Source organism: Chrysoperla carnea, chromosome 1 (genome assembly GCF_905475395.1).
Source record: "Chrysoperla carnea chromosome 1, inChrCarn1.1, whole genome shotgun sequence".
NCBI classification, from domain to species: Eukaryota; Metazoa; Arthropoda; class Insecta; order Neuroptera; family Chrysopidae; genus Chrysoperla; species Chrysoperla carnea.
The window spans coordinates 75,066,913-75,090,998 of NC_058337.1; the positions used below are offsets into that span (position 1 = coordinate 75,066,913).

Genomic DNA, 24,086 nt, shown 5'->3' on the forward strand with positions numbered 1-24,086 from the left:
CCCGTATTTTAAGTAAGGAGGCCGAGTTATACATTATTTTGAAATACATGCAATAAAAATTGATATAATTACTTACATAATAAAAAATATGGTAATACTAAAAAGGGTGGCGTAAAATGTACCCGCTTTGCTGGGCAACATCCCCACTTGCACCCGTCCCTCCACATTTCCTCGCGTTGGGTAACATTTTTGTAATGTACACGTCATGCTCTTTTATTTGATACCCCACTTAGGTATGTTTGTAAATATTCGATATTTCCTTCCCACTTTCTCGCTGCACCTTTCTACCCTCCGAAGGTTAAAAAAATTTCTAAATGTAATTTAAAATATTCTGACCAAGTTTTGAACTATTAAAAGCCATAATTTAAAAATATGAATTTTTTATTCATGAACACCCCCACAACCCCTCTTGTGGGTGGAATTTCGTAAAATCCGTTCTTAGCTGACCTCTACTTGGCAAAAGGAATATTCCTGCCAAATTTCAAGTCTCTAGGTCTTATAGTTCCAGAGATATCGTGATGAGTGACTATCTATCTATATAGATCTATAGAAAGTCTCCTATATATTTATAGATTCTTACTTTTTGTTGAATTATTTGCGTTTTTGTTCAGTAAAACATCATAATTATACAAAGAATAATATGAAATGATAAAATAAAGGTAAAAAAAGCAAAATACACTGTAAAATAATTTTGGCCACCTAAATCGTCCAAATCGTCCTATGTGCGCCGTCTGATGTTCTTAACTGTACTTATCACTACTGCAAAAGTAGAGGCGTACTTTCTCTAAATTAAAGTTGAACGAAAACTTTTTTCGTAGCTAAATGGGACAAGATAGACTCAGTAATTTAGCGCTACTCGTCATCGAAAATCAAAGAGTGCGCAAGATTAACTTCAATAAAATAATAAATAAATAGTCTACCCTAAAATCTAGGAAAAAGAGATTTTAGTTATGGTTCTTCTTTTAAAACATTGCGAGTATGAGTATCGTGACCGTTTCTACAAATTCATATAAGATGTGAAAAACAATTTTTTATCGGCAAAATATTCGAAGAATTTGTATTCCCATAATTTTCAGCTTGCCTGTATATTTTTCAAGAGGGAAAAGACGAAAAGGTTATGATATTCACAGCTCCTAAATGACAAATTTTTTTAATTATTTCTAGTACACTCTGTACAATTTCTAGAGAAAATACCTCTAGAAACAAAATATAATGATTATTATTTAACTGACTGCGTACAATTTAAAAATCATGAAGCGTAACTTCTTGATAGTAAGTAATTTAAGTAAAAATTTCTTTTTATATGCATAAGAAGAAAAGTAATTCACAATAAATAGAAGACGATTCTCAAAACATTTTTTACATATTAGGAATTATTTCAAACTAGGTCTACATTTAAACTTTCAAGTGCACATTTATTCAATTTATTGAAACCTATTAATAGATTTTTTCTGAATTAATTTATCTTCCGGGTGTTTTCAATCACCGCAGTTTCAATTCAAATCAGTGACGGACTCGTAATCAAACTAATATATTATTGAAATGATTTCCTATTGTTAAAATTTTTTTCAAGCAATGTGAAATATTAGGATTCCGTATTTGTAATCAATACTTCCCACGAAGTATTTTTACAGTAACTAAATTCGATATCTCTAAAGTCAATTAATTGAAAAATTTTTATAAGTCAATGGCTAAAATAATGGCATTCACAGATTGAAATTTCTCATTGAACGATCGGCGGTTGAAAGAATAGTTTCATCTAAATGTTTCAAAACTACAAAATTTTGTGTCAAAAATTATTAGGTACATATTTTAAGTTAAATATAGTCAACTTTTTCCCATACTTGCATAAATTTGAATGTATAATGTACCAAAATTTATTCCCTTAAATATGCGCGTTACTGAATTTAGCAATTATCACGTTAAATGGTAGTATGTACAAGCGCAAACCGAGAAGTCACTGTTGAAGCAATTGGAATCGCTCTCACCCCAATATCAAACTTTCAAAGTTGAGTAACCAACTTACTTAACATAAATATCAAACAAATCATAGGCTCTGAAAGTCATAGGGAATCGAAATTCTATGCTTTATGCATAAAACATTACAATTACTACCAGACAGATTTTAAAGATACGGAACCCTTGATTCATGCGCCGAAGTACCACTTGATAAATTTTGTTTTTATCAATGAAAAGATTTGACACTCACTTACCTGAGCATAAATATAATTCGAGGCCGATGAATTTCTCATACCACTTTCATTCCTAAGTCGAGCACGTTCGACTCTGGCTAAAGTTGGCGAATCGAGAATTGATGGTGTCCGACAATTCCCCACAATTGGTGTTTGACAACCGTCCACTAACATTTTGTTGTAAATTAGAATATTTCTTAATAATTATCACAGACATTCAATAAAATTATTTAACATTAAAAAAATTTTTTCCAAAATTTCGTATGTGGTTTCTTTTACTTTGTTTTGTGGTCTCGTCCGGTCAATACTTGTATGCAGAATAACACAAAATCGTATACAACAACGTTCTCGCGCGCCGGCCTTTTAACAACTAACTGAATTATTCAAAAGCGCACGCGTATTTATCAATTCTTTTAAACAATGTGTATTTGCACGCTGACAAAAACTAAGTGTTAATTGTTGTTTGTTGATATTAAGAAAAGAATCTAAATTCGCCCCGGGTGAAAATTTTTAAATGAATGAATATTTAGAAAGAATTATACTCTGAGTGTTAGGCTTGTCACACCCGTCTGAAGGTGGTGGAAGTAAAGCCACAACCAAAACTCCAATTAAATATTTGTATAAAAATAGTAGTTTAATTTAAGGATCTTTGCGAGTTTTTTTTTCAAAACCAGCATTTAATGAAATTATTATAGAATATTTTCATTATTTCCTTAACGTTCCCAAAAAATTTCCCGTTCAAAGGTTATATAGCAGTTTTTCTTTAAAAGAAATTCAAAAATCTCAGTTTTGCTTAACAAAAACTGCTATAACTTTTAAACGGGTATTGTGGCAACCTACTATTTTTGTTTTAAGTAAAAGTTATTTGTAGTAAGCTTGCTCCACCTGTAGATAAATTGTCTCCATCTTAAATTATATATATAAACTATATAAACCTTTTTATGAAAAATTAGAAAATTTTAAAAACTATCAGAATATATGCCCCAACTATTTCGAACTCACAAAAATCTGCTGGGATATGGAGGTTTCATCATCTTCCAGCCTAGCTCTGCAAGTGGCATCATCTATGACCCCCAAGATATGAAGATGATCTTTCAACCAATAATGTCCTATCAGAACAACGGTACAGCCGCTACTCTTCTTAACTGTATAGTTCTACATGGCTTAAGCTAATTAGCCTGTCGCATAGCTCTGTGCAAAATCCCAGTCATCAAGGTGGGTTTGTCGTAACGATTCCTCGATTCAGTAAATTACAAAGAAACTTTCTATAGTATTGGTGGAATATGGCGAAAGAGGTATTTCAGCCAACCCCTCTCAAGCTCGCTGCTTCATTTCCATTTACACCTGACTAGCCTGGTATCCAGATCAAAATATGTTATTCAGCAGCAAGTGTTTCAGTACCTCGAAGCATTCAAAGACAAGGACCCAAATTTCCACCTAGCTATCTGAGAAAATGCAGGCGTGTGCTCCACTGTAAGCTTTCTTGTTAGAGATCCGGACATCTCTCAGCAGAGCGAAAGTTTCTGATTGAAAAACTGCCATGTATTGCCCAAGAAGAAAGATCTTTGGCCCTTGACCTATCCGTATGAAGTTTTGGATCGGGAAAGAGTGAAAAGCTGTTTTCATCTTAATCCCAGTCTTCATGTAAAGCAACGATTACCCTAAATTTTCGGTCGAAACGGTAAAGCGAATAAGTGGATACCTGCTCCATTTCTACAAGTGGGGCCACAGTCTCCAACCTACTCATTATATTCGTATGAATCGTGGTTGTCCTATAGTACTACTATCTAAAACTTCGTCAATATCGCACTATCCAAAAGTCGATAGGAAGCTCTCAAGGTCATCGCTTCAATTGTTTGATGGATTGGTGGAATACTTAGAAATGCGCCTAGAAAAGTTTTTCAAATGGATCTGATAATACACACATTGTAAATAATCAACACACTCCATGTGAGGTTCGAATCTTCAGGACTCTCCAAATTTTCTTTTGCACATTCAAAAGACATTATTTGTCTTGGTTAGTATCCAGTCCAAGAAATGCCTCTTCCTCTATGATTAGTCTCAGAGTATGGTTGTTAACAATCTGAAATTGTTTGTACTCAGAGCAATTTGTCCTTACCCGGGAGTTGATGATAGTCGCTTTTTTCTTGCATATTCCTTTTATATTTGTTTACTCAAATTTATATAATATACAGTTATAGTTTTTTCTCTCAATTACCTACAAGTTCCTCATTGAGTTATTGTTTCAACATTCTTCAAAAAAAATTCAATGCCGATATAAAATCTTCATACCACAAATTGTTTATAGCACTTGTTAACCATATTTATCAACAAAGTTGGCTCTAGTTCTATCACAATGACGCCGAAATCCTAACATTAAAGTTAAACAGAATATTATATCAAAAAGATCTTTCATGAAACTACAAATGCATCCAAATAACCGAAATTCTTTAAAATTTGTTCCCTAACGCTCTGTTATGGTATTATTTGAATTTTAAGCTCAAGGTATACCTATTACTTCTCTAATATTTACCATTCATTTAACTTGAATTAATAAATATTTTTATTTTGCATTTGTATGAACAGTTTTAACGTGTAGATAGTTTATTGTACGTTAGCGTGTAAAGAATATATCGCATTTTGTCCTACAGTTGGCGTAACTGTATGTATATTTTGACATATGTCAAAAAATGGTTTTGTTGTAGCTTGTAGCCAACATTATAAACGTCAAAATAAATCAATAAAATCATTTTTTTCAAAATTTTTGTTTTTTGCAATTGTTTTTTTGTTTTTCAAAACAACGATGTTCAATTTTTTAAATGGTTAAAATCGTAAAATTAATTTTTTACGATTTAAATATTTTTTAGCTATAATTGTAATTTTTTTTGTAAATATACACATATTTCTTACAATGGAGGAGAAACCATCGTTAGAAGATGTATTAATGGATGCAATTTTACAAAAGAATTGTTTAACGGTGAATAAAATTCTTGAACAAGGTATTCATAAATTAAATTAAAGCACATTTTTTTAAGTTAAATTTTATTTGCACATGTGCTTGTTCACAAGGATACAAAAGTAGTATAAAATGGAATAAAATTAGTTTTAAAAGAATTTGTACCTGATTCTTCTATGAATTTAGTTTTGGAAAAACTGAAGATTATTAAATAAAATTAACATGCATAATTGTTATTTTGCTAAGCATATCAAATATGCTGTGGATTCAGCAAGTTTGTATCCTTTCCATAAAAATTCAGTCTTGAATAAAAACTATAAACGGCAATGAACTTAAAAAATAATATGTATAATACAAAATTATATTAGAAATAACATTTTTATTGTAGTTAATACAAAAAGGAATAACGTAGTTTAGATTTTAGATTAACAGCTCAGTACCGCAATAGAGGGTATACTGCGGTATACAACGTATACCCTGTAGTTTGTATCCCTTCAATGAATAATTTTTCTGCACGAGCAGAAGAGTAAAGTTTATTTTTGAAAATCTTTAGCATTACGCAAAATATGTACGTTTAAGACTCTTAATTAAACAAAGAGAAAGATGCTTTAAAATTGACATCATTGTTGAGTATTTTTATAGAGATTATATATCAAACTCTGTTTTACAAGAAAGAGACAGGCAACAATCTTTTAATGCTTATAACTTCTTCGTTTTTTAATCCATTTTAAATGACCTATCAAATTTTGTTATGGTATCAAGCCTACTTTTACATTTTTATGAGTAATGTGGCAAATTAAATGTGATTACAGTCTATCATTAATTATTTCATTCAATAAAAAAATAAATTTAAAAAAATCAAGACCCGACTGCGTTAAATAAAAACTGAAAAGAACAAACAGTCGGGACCGATTATTAAGAAGATTTGAGCCGATCTAGATTTTAATGGGTCCCGACTGTTAAAGTCGCTATGTTAACTAGTATTTTACACTTTTTAGTTACGAATTTCAATACCTAATCAATGATACTCACTTAACATAGTTCGTCGACTTTCAGTTTCAGCTTATGTATGTATGTATGTATGTTTGGTCTTTTGTGGCGCTCTAGAGGCCAAAGGCATGAGCTGATTTTAATAATTATTATGCCAAACGATTTGTCTATGCAATAGCTATTCGATTATACTTCACTTAACATAGTTCATCGACTTTTTTTTTTTTCTTATTAACAATATGTCGTCTGGTGGTCACCATTTTGAATTTTTATTACTGCCTTTCTTTTTATCATTAGTAGCCCTGACAAGGTTAAGACAAATCAATTAACGTAAGAATCATTAAAATCGGTCCACGAGTTTGGCCTCTAGTGTGCCACAAAAGAACAAACATCCATACACCCTGGTGGAAAAAATATTTGAAGAAAGAATAAGTCTTAGAAAACTCTGAAAAGTCTTAGAAACTCTGAAAAAGTCTTAAGAACTTTGAATTTCCCAACGTTTTTGGACTAGTCTAAATAACTCTGAATTAGACTAGTTCAAAAATGTTGAGAAATTCAGAGTTTTCTAAGACTTATTAAGGCTTATTCTTTCTTCAAATATTTTACCATCAGGGCATATATACATTATACAGTGAAATAATTAATACATAATTGAAACATCGTGAGTGGCTCCCTTTTGGCGAGTCTACCAAACTCTTCTCTACGACTTTTTTCGAAAGTGCTGCTTTTTCAAATGAGCATGATAACGTCATATTTAAGCTATCGGTCTGGGTATTAATCAATAAAATATTTTCACCGGCAGAAATACTGCTTCTCTGTGCTTGTCTACCACCTCGAACATGCCGTACTTAATTATTTTTGTTTTTGAATACATACATGGTTCACTTTTGATAAATTATTTAATAATTATTAATGTTATCAAATGACCATAGTGTTCGACAAATTCTATGCCGCGTTTTTTCAGATCGACCTCTTAATTATGCGTTATCATGCTGATTTGAAAAGGCAACACTTTTGAAAAAGTCGTAAAGAAAAGTTTAGTAGACTTGTCAAAACAAAGCCACGGTCTACATATATAAAGTGACAAACACGTTACCACTCTCAAAAAAACACCTTTAATTAGTGTAAAATATTTTAAACAAGTAGAGCTATATTAAAGAATCAATACTGATTTTGTGGTTCTGCATCTATTCGGTCTATACATTTATTTCAATTATTGTTTTTTATTTTTAAGCTGTGTTTATTGTTTTTATGTTATAGTATTATATGAATATACTGTCAAATTGAGGTTCAACTATACATACAGAATAAAATTCTTCCTTGATAAAAACTAGCTTTCCTTAAAGTCAGCTCTTGGACTATTTATAAAGCATTTGAATTTAAATAACAAAATATTAGTTTAACCTAAATACCAAAAAATATTTGCATAATTTATGATTGCAGGAGTAAATGTAAATAAGCTCTGCCGGGGTCGTACACCTTTAGGTGTAGCAGCGGAAATCGGAGACACAGTTATATTAAATAGCATACTGGCAACAATAACAAATCAAAATTCAAACACTTCAAACAACGCATCGTTAGCAACTACAACAACAACTACAAGTACCGCACATCGAACGAAAAAACAAAAGTGTGATTATTCATCAGCTGAAGAGAATTCAACAAAAAACGTAAATAAATCAGTGGATAAAAAAAATTTAGGATATTTCATAATGGTTCACGGTGATATTGATGTAAATAATCCATTGTGTGAACAACATGCAGAGGAAAAAACTCCAGAAGGTATGGACGCACTGGAATGGGATGTTGAAATTAAGGATAATCAAGATGATAATCAGATACCAGAAAGAGAACGAGATCAATGGGTTTCACTTTATAGGTATTTTTTTCTAATATATCTTAGATACATGATATTTTTGTAATATATATTATTTTGTAACGGCTGAAAATATGAGGCGAACAAAAAACTAGCTTTATAATTAAACATATTGGATTTTCGTATGTCTCTCAATTCGACGATAACTAAAAACTTAATAAAGGAGAAGTCAAAATTGGTAACTTAGGCAGGACAATACTTAGAACTTAACAGAGATCTTCCATTAGCTCACTCCATAGGCAAATCAAATTGTCGAATAGACAAATTTTGTTTGACCACATAATTAATAATTTTGCTGCAAAATCGCTCGGTCGCCACCTGTCGTCTGAATGGGTCCTATTTGTACATGGAAAGTACTCATAAATTAAAATTTATTTACATTAATTAAAATTTTCAACAAAAAAATGACCGTAATATGTGATTTCAATTTCCACTTTAGAAAATTGGATATCGTATCTATTGACAAAACTTGAAAATTATTTTGAAAGAGAAGTTATTTACTATTTTAAAGAAAATTTGTAAGAAAAAAATCTATTTAAAATTTAAAATGAAATTGTGAATTCAAATTTTCAAAAGCAACATCTAAACGCCTTCCTTCGTAGACACTTCTCTCTTGAAATAATTTTCGTTAGTTATTAATTTTGAAATCCCCTTATACTTATTTAGTCTCACCAAAAATTTGTTTTAAGGAATCTTATTTTCTGGACAAGGTGAAATTTTCAAGGAACAAAATTGGAGAAATTTGTTGATTTTCGTTTGTCAATTATCACATCCTGTAGATTGATTTGTCTCATACTCTGTATTCTGATCAAAAAATTATATTTAGTATCTTATATTATTTTTTTGACAGCCAGAGATTTTATAAAAAAATGCCATTAGTCATGAAATAAATAATAATAAAATTGTGTTACCTTTTGTTAATTCATCTGGAGCACCCTGCATGCACTTCATCAATGCCAGCCAATCTCTGAATACGGATAGAAATGTTGCATCAAAAATTTTTATCTAATAATTTTTATTCCCAGATGGTACGCAGATATTCTAGACAAAGCAGCCGATATGTTAAAAGTTCCAATTATTTACGATATCAATCAGCAAGATAGTGCAGGAAAAACAGCTTTACATTATGCAGCACATCGTGGTCGAGTACAAGCTGCCCAAATTTTAATCAACGCTGGATGTCAGCTAGATATTGCATCGAGTGATAGTTGTACTCCACTTCATATGGCATGCCAATCGAATAGTTTGGAAACTGTAAATTTACTATTGGAATCTGGTGCTCGTGTGGATCCACGATTGTATAATAAAAAAACACCTTTACATTTAGCGGCCAAACGCGATCGTGCTGATTTTGTGGAAGCGTTAATTAAGAAAGGGGCTCAAATTGATGCACAAGATGCTCAAGACCGTACGCCATTATCGATAGCTGTTATGAATGAGGCAGCATCGGCGGTTCAAGTTCTGCTGAAATATGGAGCAAAAGTGAATTTCGAAGATGTTCATGGTAAGATTTCCTATGAAATAAATTTTTAGCATGTACTGCAGTTCTCTTACTCCTTTAAAACTTCATTTCGGCGTTATTTTTGTTTAAAATATCTATTAAAACAAAAGAATTGTTTTAATTTCTGAAAAAAATTGAACGTTGAACACCTTTTATATGGCGATTAAAATCTAATTCATAAAAATTAATTAAGTGATTAAATAGAATACGATATTTTATTCAAAAAAGCGAGGTATATAAAGACCTGCATATATGAAATATGTACAGATTTTTCAAAAAGTTTCTAACATTATATTGTGCAAACGGAATGAAGAATTAAAAAACGCGAAAACACGTATCAGCTAATTTTTAGGGGAATGAAAATACAGTATATTTAAATGGGGCGTCTTCATGGTTAAACAAGGGCCAATTTTATTTTTTAAATGGAATTGCGTATTTTTTGTAGCAGATTCTTGTACACAGAAGCAAAACCAGCAGATTTTGTTTGCAAATTTTTTTCACTTATTAACTTTTACTACCTGATTATAGCAAGTATTTTCAAGCCTGCCTAAGAAATCGTAACTTCCAAATCAATGTTTTATTTGAAGGCGTAGTTATTACTATAATTCTTAAGCTCTTATCGGTTGTATATGGCTTTAATGATAATGTGGAAGTGTCGGGAGGAATAATTGAAACATGAATTTTTATGTTATTATTTTTTTTAAACATATTACTTCCCTGCGCTTCACACAGTGAAAATATAATAATTGTTAACACATTTTTAATTTTCACTCGTGTCAGTATATGGAAGTTGTGTATGTATATCACACCAGAACTTACTATTTCCTTGTGAATTAAAAGTTATGCAATTTGAACTTTATCTATTATTTGTCTATTTTTGTAGACTATTTACTTAATTTAAATACAATAACGTATTCATAAATCGCATAAAATAACAACATTAATTTATTGATAGGTTATACACCTTTATGTGAAGCGGTTTGGCAAAAATCTGAAACTATGGTTCGAGCATTATTAAATGCTGGTGCAAAAATAACACAAAGTCACTGTTTGTTACATTCATCTGTGTGGCATCAGGATAAAACAATTGCCCAAATGCTATTGGATGCTGGTAGTGTTCCAAATATGGCGAATAATGAAGGTGATACGCCAATTTTTGTTGCTGTACGGAATGGTGATATAGAAATGGTTGAGCTTTTATTACGATATGGTAAATATAATCGTTTGTTTTTCTAGCTTTTCCCCCAGCAATTCTTTTCTATCATTTTTTAATCTTTTATGTTAGCCATGAACCAAAAATGTATTATATTTTATTTTTTAAAATGTCTTATCTCCGATATGATTTCTCTTTAGCAGCATCTCAGAAAACTTTTTTCCAATTAGTCGCTATGAGGAATTAATGTTGTTTCAATAAATGCAGAGTAAAGATACTTTACAATCCTCGTAATCCTGCAAAGAAAAATTAGACTGTACTCAACTTGGGATCCAATATCCTATAAACAGTAATTACCAACCCTTAATTAAAACGGATATTAGGTACTTACTTTCAAAACTAATCAGAGGTCTACATAACAACTTCCTCGTTTCAAACTTCAAAAATGATGGAATTCTCACTTCTCGTATAAATTTTTGACGCTTATTCATCCCACTTTGGGCATGAATTTTAAAAAAGCCTTTCATTTTAGTGTTTTTTTTTTCGTTATGTAAGGATTGCCTGTAAAAATTGCATGCTTCTAGATCCACCGATTGTCTGTCGGATGAATCAGTGTTTTTATTCAGTAAATTAGGTGTTTCCCTACGAAAAGTGGGAGCATGCATTTTTTACGCTGACTAGCCAAAACTGCAAAACCGATCTACTTTATGCTCACATTTTTGACTTGTTCTAAAGAAATTAAAGAAAGCCGCATCTAAATATATTAACTTTGCAAGATGTGTGATCGGACACGAAGCGATTTATGAAAAAATTAAACATGTAATTTTCTATCTGGTTCATAATTTTTAAATTGAACATACTTTCTTGGATCATCTTGTGTAACATGTATCTAATATTTTTCAGGTGCTGAAATAAATTATTTTTCTGTAAATGGTAAAAATGTGATACATGAAGTAGTCGATCATCTTTTTAATGTTGACGAATTTAAACGAATGTTCGAATTCTTGGTTGAAAATGGTGCTGATGTAAATCAACATAGTTGTCTAGTCTCCGATTTAACACCGTTAAGTCGCGCCTTATTTTTTGAACGACCAGGAGTTGCGGCAGTATTAATACGTCACGGTATCGATATAAATTTTTACGATTCGCTGTTACATGAATATACTTTATGTGTGGCACGTAGAAAAAAATATTTTACAATATCTAGACTGTTAATATATTCGGGTTTTGATGCTCGTAATCATAGTACAAGTGATTTAAAACATTTGCCAGACAATTCAATGTATGATGTAAATACGGTTGACGGATGGTTAGCATATGTCAAACATAATCCATTAAGTTTATCGCAATTATGTCGAATACATATTCGACGTAGATGTGGAACTCAAGTTTATAAAATTGTGAATCAATTACCACTGCCTCATTTGGTTAAAAAATATTTAAAATTAGAAGATGAAGATTGTGATAATTCGTTAGGTTCCCTTTAAACGTATTTTGTCCTTGATGTCGTGAATTATCTACTAATCGGATCTTGCACAGCCGTTTAAAAAAATTAACTACACATATTTTCATTTCAATTAATAAAGAAAAATTTTAACGATTTTTTTTTTTGTTACATACAAAAAAGTCAATAGCGATTTCACCGACCTATAAAATATTTCCTTCTTAAGAATGCGGCCATTTAATACGACTTTCCGAAATATACATATCGAACGTATAGCTATCTGCAGGTACTTTGTACATCTATCAGCAAAGAAACGAAAGCACATTTTGAAATAAGTATTTATGATGAATAACGTTTGTGAGAAAATTTTTATAGTGTCAGACCCCTTTAGTAGATAATTGTCTTAAGTGCGAAAACACTATCCAGATATGTTTATGACGACGAACACCGGTTGAATATTATTTCTGAGTACAGTATATATTGTGAAACGTTACGAGTGCTCGAAATGTGAAACTTATCTATAGTAGGTTCTTAAATTATATGTAGTGTTTCATTTAGTTGTGTAGATTTCTTCATACATTCATACGAGTTATGAATACAACTGGAAATTTTTGAAAACTATTATAGAAAACTCGCTGGTAAGAGATTTTATTGTATGATTATTGGGAGCTAACGAAATGTATATTTACAATATTTACGTGAAACTTAAGACTAAAATTTCAATAAATCCTTTTAAGAAATTATAAATCGGATTGTAAAATTTTAATCACATTGAATGCTTTATTCAAAATAAATAAAGTATTTTTATCTCGAAAAATTTCGATATGGAAATGTCAACGGAAATATCCTTTTTGATAATCCCTGAGTCCATATGTTAATGCTTCGCGTAAAAAACAAATTAATATTGATAATTAATGACAATTTTAAAACAAATTTCTGCCGTGTTTAAAGAGGTTTTGATTCAAATATCAGATATGATTAAGATGAACGTACATAATAATGGAATTTTTTAAATTTTAACGTGCGTTTTTTTTAAAATAATTTACTTTTTGCTAGTCATTACTTAAAATGTGATTTGATATTACATAGCGCAAAAAAATTATGTATTGTGGTCTTTCAAAAATATTATGGCACTCTTATAAATAGTGTTAAGAGTTTTGAACAGTTTTCCAAATTAACTGCTCATTTGCACAAAGTTTAATGCTCGTAAGAAAATAACCGCTAGTCTTTACTGCGATAGCCATTATAATTATGCCAGAGCTTGCAAGTATGTTAGCTCCCATCGATGTCCAGTTTTATTGATAGACTCTCTCAACACAAAATATTCACGTAAACTAAAAATCGAAACTACGAACATTTTTTGTATATTATAAAATTTTATTAAAATGTCTAATTTTATTTTAGCCAATTTTATTTGTAATAGTCTAGTAAGGTGCTCAATAAAAATTCTCCAAAATGTTTCTGTTGAACAATATTCCCAGTATTCCAATTATTGCTATATATTTAGTATTATTTTATTGTACTTGTTGGAATTTGAAATTATTTACCGTACAAAATTTTTATACGAAATAAAATATATAAATAAAACAGGGTTATTGAGTTTTCTTTATTTTATCACTAGTCAGGTGAGCGACCGTAACGATCACTAGCAGAAGATTAAAAAATCATAATTTGAAAAACATGTTTGGGCCTCAGAGAACCCAAATTTTTAAGAATTACGTATCCACTGTAATTTTTTATGACAAAATTTTGTTCAAAAATACTACATTATATAGAAACTTTGTTTTTATATTAAAATCATCTGTAGAACATATGAAGTATTAACGCAGAGATATATAATTTATGAATTTCGGATGCTTGAGATCACAGTCTTATATAAGTTATCAAAAAACTATTCAACTAAAGTAAATCTAATATATTTTACCTTTATCAAACAGCGCTTTTTGGCCTAGATAGAACACGTGATTTGTCTTTACTTCATTGACATCTGTCCAAAACAAAAAAGAATCATTTTTTAAATGGAAGGCCCTATTATAGGACCCACTTTTTAATGAACAATTGACACAATTTTACTGAGCAAATTTTCTTTTAGTAATCACCACTGTCGTTCACTTGATCTAAGACCAATTTATTTTCCCATGTTTCTAGGACAAAATATGTAAATCCTTAAGTAAATACAGGGTTATTCAATGTTCTAAAGTACTTTTATGGACTTAAATGATAATGTTATAAAATATTATACGTTTATAAACTTAAAAAGAAAATGACGTTGATAAACACACAGCGTATCAGAAAAAACTGCAAAAAACTTTTAATATTTTTCCAACTTGCAAAAACGCTTATTAAGGGCTAAATTTTCACCAAGTTTAGTTTAAAAAAATTTTTTCAAAGAGATACAGGTGAGCGTGTCAAAATTTGCGATTTTTAACGGTTTTTTTTTCTATAAAATTATTTAACAATTTTTTGGCATCGGACTGAGTTAGATCGATCCGAAATAAATAGTTACAAAACTTTAGTAAATTTTTGAAACTTTTTTTGATACAACGCAATTCACCAGTTTTGACCGCCATTTTCTATGTGAATCCTCTAATACCAGTTTCTAAAAAAATAGTGCATTGATTTCTATTAAAAATTTTCTATTTTGTACATGTATTGATTTCCTGTATCTTGGCTTTGGCCCGAAAAATGTATACAGACTATATCAACAGTATGTTTCGTTGTTAGAGATTATAATAATATATTTGTAACTCCTATCAGGTTAATAATCCGTGCTTGGCAGAACCATAGAATACTTAACGAGTACTTAATACTGCAAAATATCTTCAACATACCAATCGACATTTTGAAGTCAGTTGACCACATATGTGGCCACATAAAACAAGATTTCCAAACATTTCTCTTATTTTAAATTCTAGAAATTTATTTTTTCGGTGGAACTGGTAATATTTTCTCTCTTCGTTGGATATAGTAGAAATTTTCTTGAATATTTTCTTATTTTTTAACATTCAAATACACCTGCCCCCTGATAACAATAATTTAGCTACGTTTCCTACTAATAAAAAAAATAAAAAATGTTAAAAATTATTCGGTATATTAAAATATATTTATTATAACAAGGTACAATTAAGAAAAAAATTACATTTAAAATGAGAAAACAATAGATTGCCGAAGCGCAACATTAAAATTTGAATTATAGCTGCGATTTTTTAATAGTGTGTGTAAACATCGAAGCAAATATTTTGGGGCAGAGGAACGAATTGTAATTAGCGTACAACAATATTCGTGTGCACAGATGTAAAAATAAAAATAATCATGATAAAATTTTTAATTTACTACCATATTACATTAGGCAAGATCATTAAAAATCTAAAGCTGGAAAATTTCGCCATGATTATTGAGGTCTTTTTTTTATAAAAAAATCAATTTTACATTGTGAAATTTTGCGTATAATCGTATTCAATTGTTGGAATGACTGATTGAACAAATTTTAAAAATATAATTAAATACATATGAACGCCCAACTCTCCCCCGCCCTCCGTAACTGTTTGAATAATTTTTTTCATAACTTCGGCATGTCGACATGGATGTACAGATGCCATAGGTGGTCCAGTTAAATGAGGATGTGCTTCCATTGTAACCGTTTTCTTAGCATGATCCTGACTCACATCTTCATACATTTGATCGACATTTAAAGCTTTCCGATTCTCATCGTAACCATACAACCATAGTCTAGGTGTTTGATAATATTTATCATACGTGATATGTAAATCATAAGTTCGGGTATGTAAAATTTCATCAGTTTCCTCTGTGGAGTTAGCTGGTGTTTTTGGTACTGGTTTAATTTGTACTACAGCTTGATCGGATTCAAGCATACCACTCTCTTCAAATTCTTCCATATCAGCAGCTTCCTCGTCATCTTCATCGGAATCCTCATTATTATCTTCCTCATCCGTATCCTTTGCATTGTCTAACGTCATTTCGCTTACTTTATCTTCAACTCCTGTATCCGCTGAATTATCAAAATGATGTGTATCTACCCACCCACCGTCGTTATCATCAGTCTCAATTATCTGTTCATGATCATCGCAATATTCCATTTGTTTACATCGTCGAGAACACGGTACGTTTCGAGTGATTAAAAATTGTTTATCACGTGGAAGATATGGTTTTGCTTTTGTTTCATCTCCCCCAGCCCATTGCCATGTAGGGCAGTGATGTACTAAATGGTCACCGGCTGCTATAAACTCTTCTGGAGTTAATACACCCGTTTCCCGAAACTTCGATTCCTGCAACACATATTCGATTATTAACTACCATACAATTTTCCCTGATTTTTAATTAAAGTTAAATTTTACACGAAAAAACAAAGTAGCCCACAATGAGTACTTATCTCCAGTTTTAGTCGGGCGTTTTTTTAATCATCGACGATATTCCCCTGATTTTTGATACCTACGTATACTGACCGACTTCCAGGGGCATGTTCTAGAAGATCACTTTAATTAGCAGCGTTAGGAAGAAGGTCTATAATTTTTAATATCGTTCGTCTGCAAATGTTTAAAAACGCCTGCAGTCCTAGTTGTAAGCATGGTAAATTACGTACCTTTAAAACAGGTGTTAAATATTCGGCGACACCAAGAGCTGTGCCTTTGACACTATTTATCACACTTTGCATTTTAATAAAAATTATAAGGTATTTTTATTTCACAATTTTATTTAAGAATTGTCTGTTTTTTTTTCTTACATATAAATTATCATTACTATATATTTTAAACGTCACGCAGGCGTGAACTTCAACCTTATACACCGTTTTTTCCAGATTTACTTAAAAAAAATTTAAATATTTATAAAAGACTATTAAAAATGTTTAGCATTTTATTACCAATTATGTAATATACTCTTGTCCATACACACTTATAATAAATTTTTTAGTTTTTAGTTTAAAACTGTCATTGTTCTATTAAATACGTTTTAATTTTATTTACAGAATGTCACATACTTTAAAAATAGTTTTGAATATGCTTTGAAATCATTACTTGTCATAGACATTTAGTACACTGGTGGATTAGGAAATTATTTGTTTAAAAAAAAATCCCGTTCGAATTTTTTAAGAATCTTTATCTGGTACGTAATAAGAGTACCGTAGCAAATCTGATTTTCGGAGGTCCACTAAAATCGTTTTTTTTAGAATATTTTATGCTCTTTTTTTTTTGGGAACAATAATTTGATTCTTTGTCTTTAGGTATAATTACTTATATTAATTGCCTATGGGTCTAATTTTAACGAGCTTTTCGATCATAGACTTGGCGAGATCACCGAGATATGAAGGAAATTGAGATTACCAAGGGCCATTCATTGGGCCAGATGGGGCAAGATGAAATAATAGAATAGAATATGAATTATAAGAAAAAATCGCAAGTACCCCGATTGCTCATAATCATTAAAGACAAAGAGCGAGGAACTTTTGTGCTTTTTTCTCATGTGGGATAAGTACTATCTTTCGCATAGTTTCCCGCGCGACAAAAGCTAAACCACTGTATTTAAACCAAAACCATCAAGGTTTTTGCTCATATAGAAAAATGTTAGGCCAGTTGCCAAATCAACAAGAGCAAGGGAGCCAAGGGTTATATTACTTAGATGAAGATTTGATTCAACTTCTTCGAGGAAAACTTTTTTGCAGATTGAAATTTTTCCGTTTAATTCCCACAATGTAGTAAGCAAGTACTAATTACATTAAATTTATACCACTAATATAATAATTAAATATGTATGATTACCGGAAAGAATTTATACAAAGCACAAAGCAGCAGGGACAAACTGTACCAAATGTACTCATAAACACAAGACAATATTTATTTCAAAGTGTTTGGATATGGTTTTGTACACAATAATTTATTGTTAAGTTTGAACATATGATATAAAATTAAAAATAGTGACTAATTATACTCATGTACTTCTTATCATAATTTAACAAAGAATTCATTGGAAAATTATTTTATATTTTATAACAAATTAAATCAAGAAACGATAATTTTTTATGCATTTGTGCTGCTGTCTATAAACTGTCAAAATAACTATCCAAGAATTCTACCGAGAATTGTCAAATGACATTTTATTATTCATAGAACGTAATAAAAATTTTTGATCAATTTTAAAAACACTTTTATAAACAACGCTTAAACAATTTTCTTATGTAATCAGTGTGAAATTGAAGAAACTTAAACGTAAGAGTTACTTTTTAAATTAAAATGTAAATCACAATAATTACTTAACTCATAAACATAAATCAATATTTGACTTAAAATAATAGAAACCATTTTTCGAATTCAAATTCATAATAAGTATAAAAACTTTGCGTAAAATTATTCTCAATGCCCTACATATTAGTACGAGGGCATTTGACTTCATACGGACATAAATATACACCTAGAGTGTTAGTATCAGGTTTAAAAGCACCTGATATTGAACAATTATCGCGTTTCCCTTCTGGTGGATACGCTGATGATCTAACAATCGTTTATCATACTCATCCGTGTGTTATATTAACTGCATTAGAAGTGTTAGGCTATAAAGTAATTGCATCTTCGTCTACCACTGTGAAACAGGATTATAACGAGTATATGTGGACTATGCGTAAAGATTTTGCCGAACCAGAACCGGATCCATTAAGTAAGTAATCATGGAAATCCCCGCATCAGTAATTGTTTCGAGTGGCATGCATGCTTATGTGGTTGTAAAAGCATCATTACACGCAAACGATACATCGATATTCGGTTTAAATCCAACAGAAGTAAATGCACTTGCGAAACGTTTTAATAGTTCAGGAACTGTTATTAATGGTGTTATGATACAAACAACTCCATTACGTATTATTAATGCTTTAGGTGAATTGGGTTATAGAGTTGTATCAACATGTGGGGATGCTGAAATATGTTGGACCTTAGAACGTGAACTTACTTCATAAAATGTTTAAACATAATTATTTTTACAATTATGGATGGAAATAATTTTACGTTATCATTTTTACGATGGAGTGAAGTGAAATTTATGGACCTAGGACTTAGTTATGAATCATTACATGCCCAAGTTGCTATGAACTGTACCATGATAGCAATTGTTATAATTTTATACTTAAATTTGTCGTTTCAAGTATTTAAATTTTTAATTTAAAATAAAAAATAATGTGTGACCATAATCATTCGGGGGGAGTATCCCAAACTCTCGATGAAATGGAGTTTGAACGTGGAATATGGTATGCAGCCCAGTATGGTGATATAGATCGTGTTCGTGCATTGCTAGCAGCGGGAACACCAGTTGATAAATTAGATTCAGCTGGATATACAGCATTACATTATGCCGCTCGGAATGGTCATGAAGAAATTGTTAGCGAATTGTTAAGGGCTGGAGCTAATATTAATTGTGCAACAAGGGCGGGACAAGCGACACCATTACATCGAGCTGCGTCTGCTGGTAAAAATTAATTTTGGACGTAATCCATTTTGTATACAGTATTTAGCAAAATTTAGTTAGCAGGTTTTATATCTAGAAGCAAAATGGGCAGAATTAAAATTTTATGGTTAGATAATTTAACAGAAATGATATAATTTTTTTTATTCTATCGAAATAGATGGTTCTTCAAAATTGTTTTGGTTTTGGCTTATTTGGTACACCGTGATTAATGCCTCGTGCCTCGTTAAATAAAGTTATAACTAACTGCTTCAAAATCATTTTATAATTATTAAATTATCGCATCATATTATTAGATGAGATTCAAGTTTTATCGAAAAAATTTTTTAGTAGAAGTTGTTGAGTTTTAAAAAGAACATTAAGAATGAAGGTGATTTTCATCTTCAAGATAAAAGTTTGAAACTAAGCTTCTTAACTGAAAACAGAAAAAGAACCACTTTAAATTAGAATTAGTTTCGTTTCTTTTATCCCTTATTAGCTATTAATTTATTTTGAGTGTTAATTACCCCGAAAATCAAGACCAAGAAGATTCTCATTTCTTATGAACAAAATTAAATTAATTTAAGCGGATCATATAAGTGCTGAGAATTTTTATATTAATATTTTGTATAATAGATTTAGTATTTTAGAGAGCAATACTCTATAATATAACCAAGGCAAAAAAATTGTTTTTGGTACATTTTATCTCTGGATGTAACCATTAAAAAGTGAATCTGCTAACTAAATTCTAAATTTTATAGAACGATATACGGTTTTTGAAAATGTATTAAAATATGTTTTACATTTTTTAAATCTTAATCGAAGTATTTGTAATTTTTTCCACACTTTTTCACTCATGTTGTGACTTCAAATAATTTTAACAAAATTTTGCATGCATTTTGAAAATTTATACAGCACGATTTTTTGGAATTCAATTGTATTTTAGATTATTGGATTTTGAATTAAATTTTAAAGGATTTTGTGATATAATACTCAGTATTGTGTGTTTGGGATTTATTCAAAATTTCTCTTAATTTTTCTTCCGTCCGTTAATTTCAAATGTATTATATTAAGAGTACTTCAGTAAAATCCTGTGCTTCAAATCCCAAACTGCTTTAGCGTGTGATATTAGTAAACGTTATTTTTTAAAAATTTCATTCAAAATTCAAATTTTGAGATTTATATTAAAACTACATATTTGTTAAATGTAATTTTATCAAAAAAAGACCAAATATTTTTTAAAGAAGTAAAAGAAATGTTTTATTTTTATAGGCCATTCTGGTATAGTAAATTTACTCTTATCTAGAAATGCTGATACCAATATTTTAGATGCAGATGGTAAAACAATCTTACATAGGGCTGCTGAAGCTCAAAAACTGGATATATGTGAAAAAATTATTCAAAAAAATCCATTACTTATCCAAATACCTGATCATCGTCAAAAAATTCCCGTTGATTATGTTCAATCTGATAACATAAAATTGTATGAAATGTTTATATCGTAGTGATTTTAATCAAATAAAAATATTTCTTTAATCAATCTAAAAAGTATCTTCTTAATTTTCAAATCGGGTTTATGTAAATAAGGTTCATTTTGTATAATAAAATACAGAATGCCAAAATTATCGTTTTAGAAGATCATATTGATTTAGAAGATAAAATTCGATGACGAAAGTTCCTATACAGTTTTTAAATCCAATTCAACACTGAAGAGATCTGGCTGCGCTAATAATGATGGGATTTTTGAAAATTTCTCCATTGAAGTCAAACAAAAAGTTTTATAATAAGCAAAGTTATAGAAAATAAAATTTACTTTAAAATATACTTTTAGAACTTTGTCTCTAATTGTTTGCTACATTCGATTTCATAAAAACCATAACTTAATTTTCATACAAAAAGTCAATGTAAATTGTAAATATTAAACTTAGACAAAATTCCAATAAGATAAATTGTAGTAAATTATATTTTCTCCAACTTTGATTGTTATACCAATTTCAAATGACTATTATATATGTATATTAGATGACCTATGGGAAATTTTCGCACTCCCAAGGAGACATTCGATTTACCCTGATGCGACCTATAAAATTTCGTATATACAGGCATTCAAAAATTTTTTTAAATGTAGACAATATTTTTACACAAAAATGTTAAAACAAGCAAGTAAAAAAACGTTTTTAAAAATTTTTTAAATATTGTTTTTTCAACTCAAAAACAATATATCACTACGACATTCTTATTATTTTGCATCGCTAACGGGAAAAATACTCTTCAAAATAACACAACCTTAATTATAATTAATAAAGTATTAAGAGACCGAAAAAAAAACTCTTGTGAGAAATTATATATAGTTATGATACATCATATAATCTCGTTAATAATACATCAGATCGGAAAACTGCAAAGTAATTTTCTTCTTGGAATTTTAAGTGTTCTTTATGTCACTGCTCTTGTAATGTGATACGTTTGGGACAACATATACATGTATAATATATTTATATTTTTTAAATATTGATTACTTAATATTATTTATTATATAATTAATAATAAATCTACTATTTTCTGTTCATCTCGGAAATAATATTTCCTGCCAACATCTCGGAGGTTACAGGGTATTTAAAAAGAGATTGAAAATTCTGCAGCTTTTCATTCTCTTCGTTCGTATAAAAAATTTTTGTTTGTATTTTGATATATAATATAGTTCCTTGACTTAAAAAATTTAAACTCATAAAAATCTAATTTCTGAATTTCCACGTTCAACGTTTATTTCTTAGAATCATGTCGGTTATTACTTTATTATCATTGCATTAGAAGTCAAGAAACCAACCCATATTACTCAGTTTAATATTTAAATCAACTTATTTGGTGATATATTTCACACATTTTCTGGCTTATGCCTCCGAAAATATTAAGTTTTTTTGCTACAATGACATTTTAGCAGTCAATTGACGCATCAGGCAACGTCGACAAAATGTGTCTAGATAGTAGACACACAAGTTTTTTTTTTAATAGAATTGGAAATTAAATAATTCAGAAAAACGACTTGCTGAGACTCTTCAATTGAAGACTAAAACTAGAAAAACGCATTCAACAATTTCAATTAAAAGTTTTAAATGTTTACAATATTTTTAGATTGATTAAAGGAAATTTTCATTAAATAAGTGTTAATTGTTTAATAAAGAATTATACTAACTATGTTAATTACTGTCAGTTAAATGTTATCTATTAAAAAAATTTAATTTTTCTATGCATATATTAATGAAAAGGTCTATTTTTTCTTAAGCTGAACAAAAACTTTGAACAATACGATTTGCTTAAGTAGAATTTATGAAACAAGATAGACGATTTATTTTCTGCGTGTTAATTCGCAATTATTTTTGAATGTTCAACTTATGATAAATGGACTATAAATTTATATAATAAAAAAATACTCTTATCAAAATATGATTTTTATACAATACTTTTAGGGAAATTTTAAATGGTTTTAGATAAGTGAGCAAAAAGAATTTAAGAAAAAAAAATTTATTTTGATAATTTCTGTATTTGATTTCACGTTATAAAATTCCTTAGTGGAACTATCTCAATCGAGGTCATGTATACTTGTCAAATTTATACCTATATCCTATGTGTTCTACATTTAGGAATCTGGTTGTTACATAACAATACATTAGTTAGTTTATCTATACTATCAAGGAAATTGTAAATTTGTTTAGAAAAGTATAAAACTGGTGTATATCAATTTCAATTCAAAATTTAGTTTAAGTAATATTACAAAAACTATTGCAATTGCTTTAAAATATTTAAGCAAGATTGGTAATTTTTCAAAAAAAAAATTTGTATTTTTTCAAAATTTTGTAATATAATCATAAACCAGAATTTTTATTTTCAATTCAACATTTGTAGGCAACTAGAATTTCCAATTCTTGTAAAGTAAATAAGGTTTTTTAAGAGCGTAAATTTATTTTAACTTATTAAAGATTGTGTAGTTATAAACGAATACGTAAAGATAATGGATAACTAAAAATGAAAATTGTATTTCGATTTCTAAGATTTGTTATAACAGAACTGTTATGATTGTTTCAATATGGTAATTGTTAGCATTTCCAACAGCCATCATGAATGTTCTTTACACAGGGAACAGTTTTTAATTTTAGTGGAATGAAACAAAACCACTAAAAGGAATTTATTTTAAAGTGGATGTTGAAGAATGTTTTAATTTACAATATTAATTTAAAAAAATTAATGAATAAAAGTTTTGTTTCATTTTCTACACATTTAATTTTGTTTCTATTTATAGTTTGTTATCAAAAACCATTTAAAAAATGTACAATTTAACTTTAAAAAAATTTTTCTACTAATAGTTTAGTTTTTAAATCAGACTGAAAAACTTTATTTGATAGTAAAATTATAGATGAAAAACAGAACCATATTTTACAAGAAAAATTTTGCATTTAATAATTAATGTTTTTTCTAGTATTAACGTACAAAAATGTCAAAAAAATTTCAAATTTTTTTGGGGAAAAATTTGTAG

At 29.5% G+C, this 24,086-nt stretch overlaps 5 protein-coding genes across 6 annotated transcripts in view; 3 read left to right on the forward strand and 2 right to left on the reverse strand.

Annotated features, from left to right (window-relative positions):
- The window catches only part of LOC123305633, a 105,424-nt gene extending 102,874 nt beyond the window's left edge, over nucleotides 1–2,550 (reverse strand). For both annotated transcript variants that reach the window (XM_044887406.1, XR_006536849.1), the window contains exon 1: nucleotides 2,214–2,550. In XM_044887406.1, coding sequence (XP_044743341.1) covers nucleotides 2,214–2,366 — 153 coding nt within the window. In that variant the 5' untranslated portion in view covers nucleotides 2,367–2,550. The remainder of the gene's footprint in view (nucleotides 1–2,213) is intronic.
- A 2,479-nt stretch (nucleotides 2,551–5,029) lies between these two features.
- LOC123291044 (ankyrin-2-like) lies at nucleotides 5,030–23,003 on the forward strand. Its single transcript, XM_044871476.1, has 9 exons — nucleotides 5,030–5,191; nucleotides 7,582–8,017; nucleotides 9,040–9,518; nucleotides 10,471–10,725; nucleotides 11,572–12,153; nucleotides 18,497–18,778; nucleotides 18,850–19,056; nucleotides 19,289–19,579; nucleotides 20,828–23,003. The coding sequence occupies exons 1-9, from the start codon at nucleotides 5,104–5,106 to the stop codon at nucleotides 21,058–21,060; spliced, it is 2,853 nt and encodes a 950-aa protein (XP_044727411.1). The 5' UTR covers nucleotides 5,030–5,103; the 3' UTR covers nucleotides 21,061–23,003.
- On the reverse strand, nucleotides 15,243–17,015 carry LOC123290620 (ubiquitin-like-conjugating enzyme ATG3). Its single transcript, XM_044870874.1, has 2 exons — nucleotides 16,713–17,015; nucleotides 15,243–16,398 (listed from the first exon to the last, which is right to left on the reverse strand). Exons 1-2 carry the CDS (start codon nucleotides 16,782–16,784, stop codon nucleotides 15,538–15,540), a joined length of 933 nt encoding a protein of 310 aa, XP_044726809.1. The 5' UTR covers nucleotides 16,785–17,015; the 3' UTR covers nucleotides 15,243–15,537.
- On the forward strand, nucleotides 18,420–18,786 carry LOC123290621. The gene has a single exon (XM_044870876.1). The coding sequence runs from the start codon at nucleotides 18,481–18,483 to the stop codon at nucleotides 18,784–18,786; it is 306 nt and encodes a 101-aa protein (XP_044726811.1). The 5' UTR covers nucleotides 18,420–18,480.
- Nucleotides 18,789–19,273, forward strand: LOC123290622. Its single transcript, XM_044870877.1, has one exon. The coding sequence runs from the start codon at nucleotides 18,789–18,791 to the stop codon at nucleotides 19,071–19,073; it is 285 nt and encodes a 94-aa protein (XP_044726812.1). The 3' UTR covers nucleotides 19,074–19,273.
- Nucleotides 23,004–24,086: the final 1,083 nt, after the last annotated feature.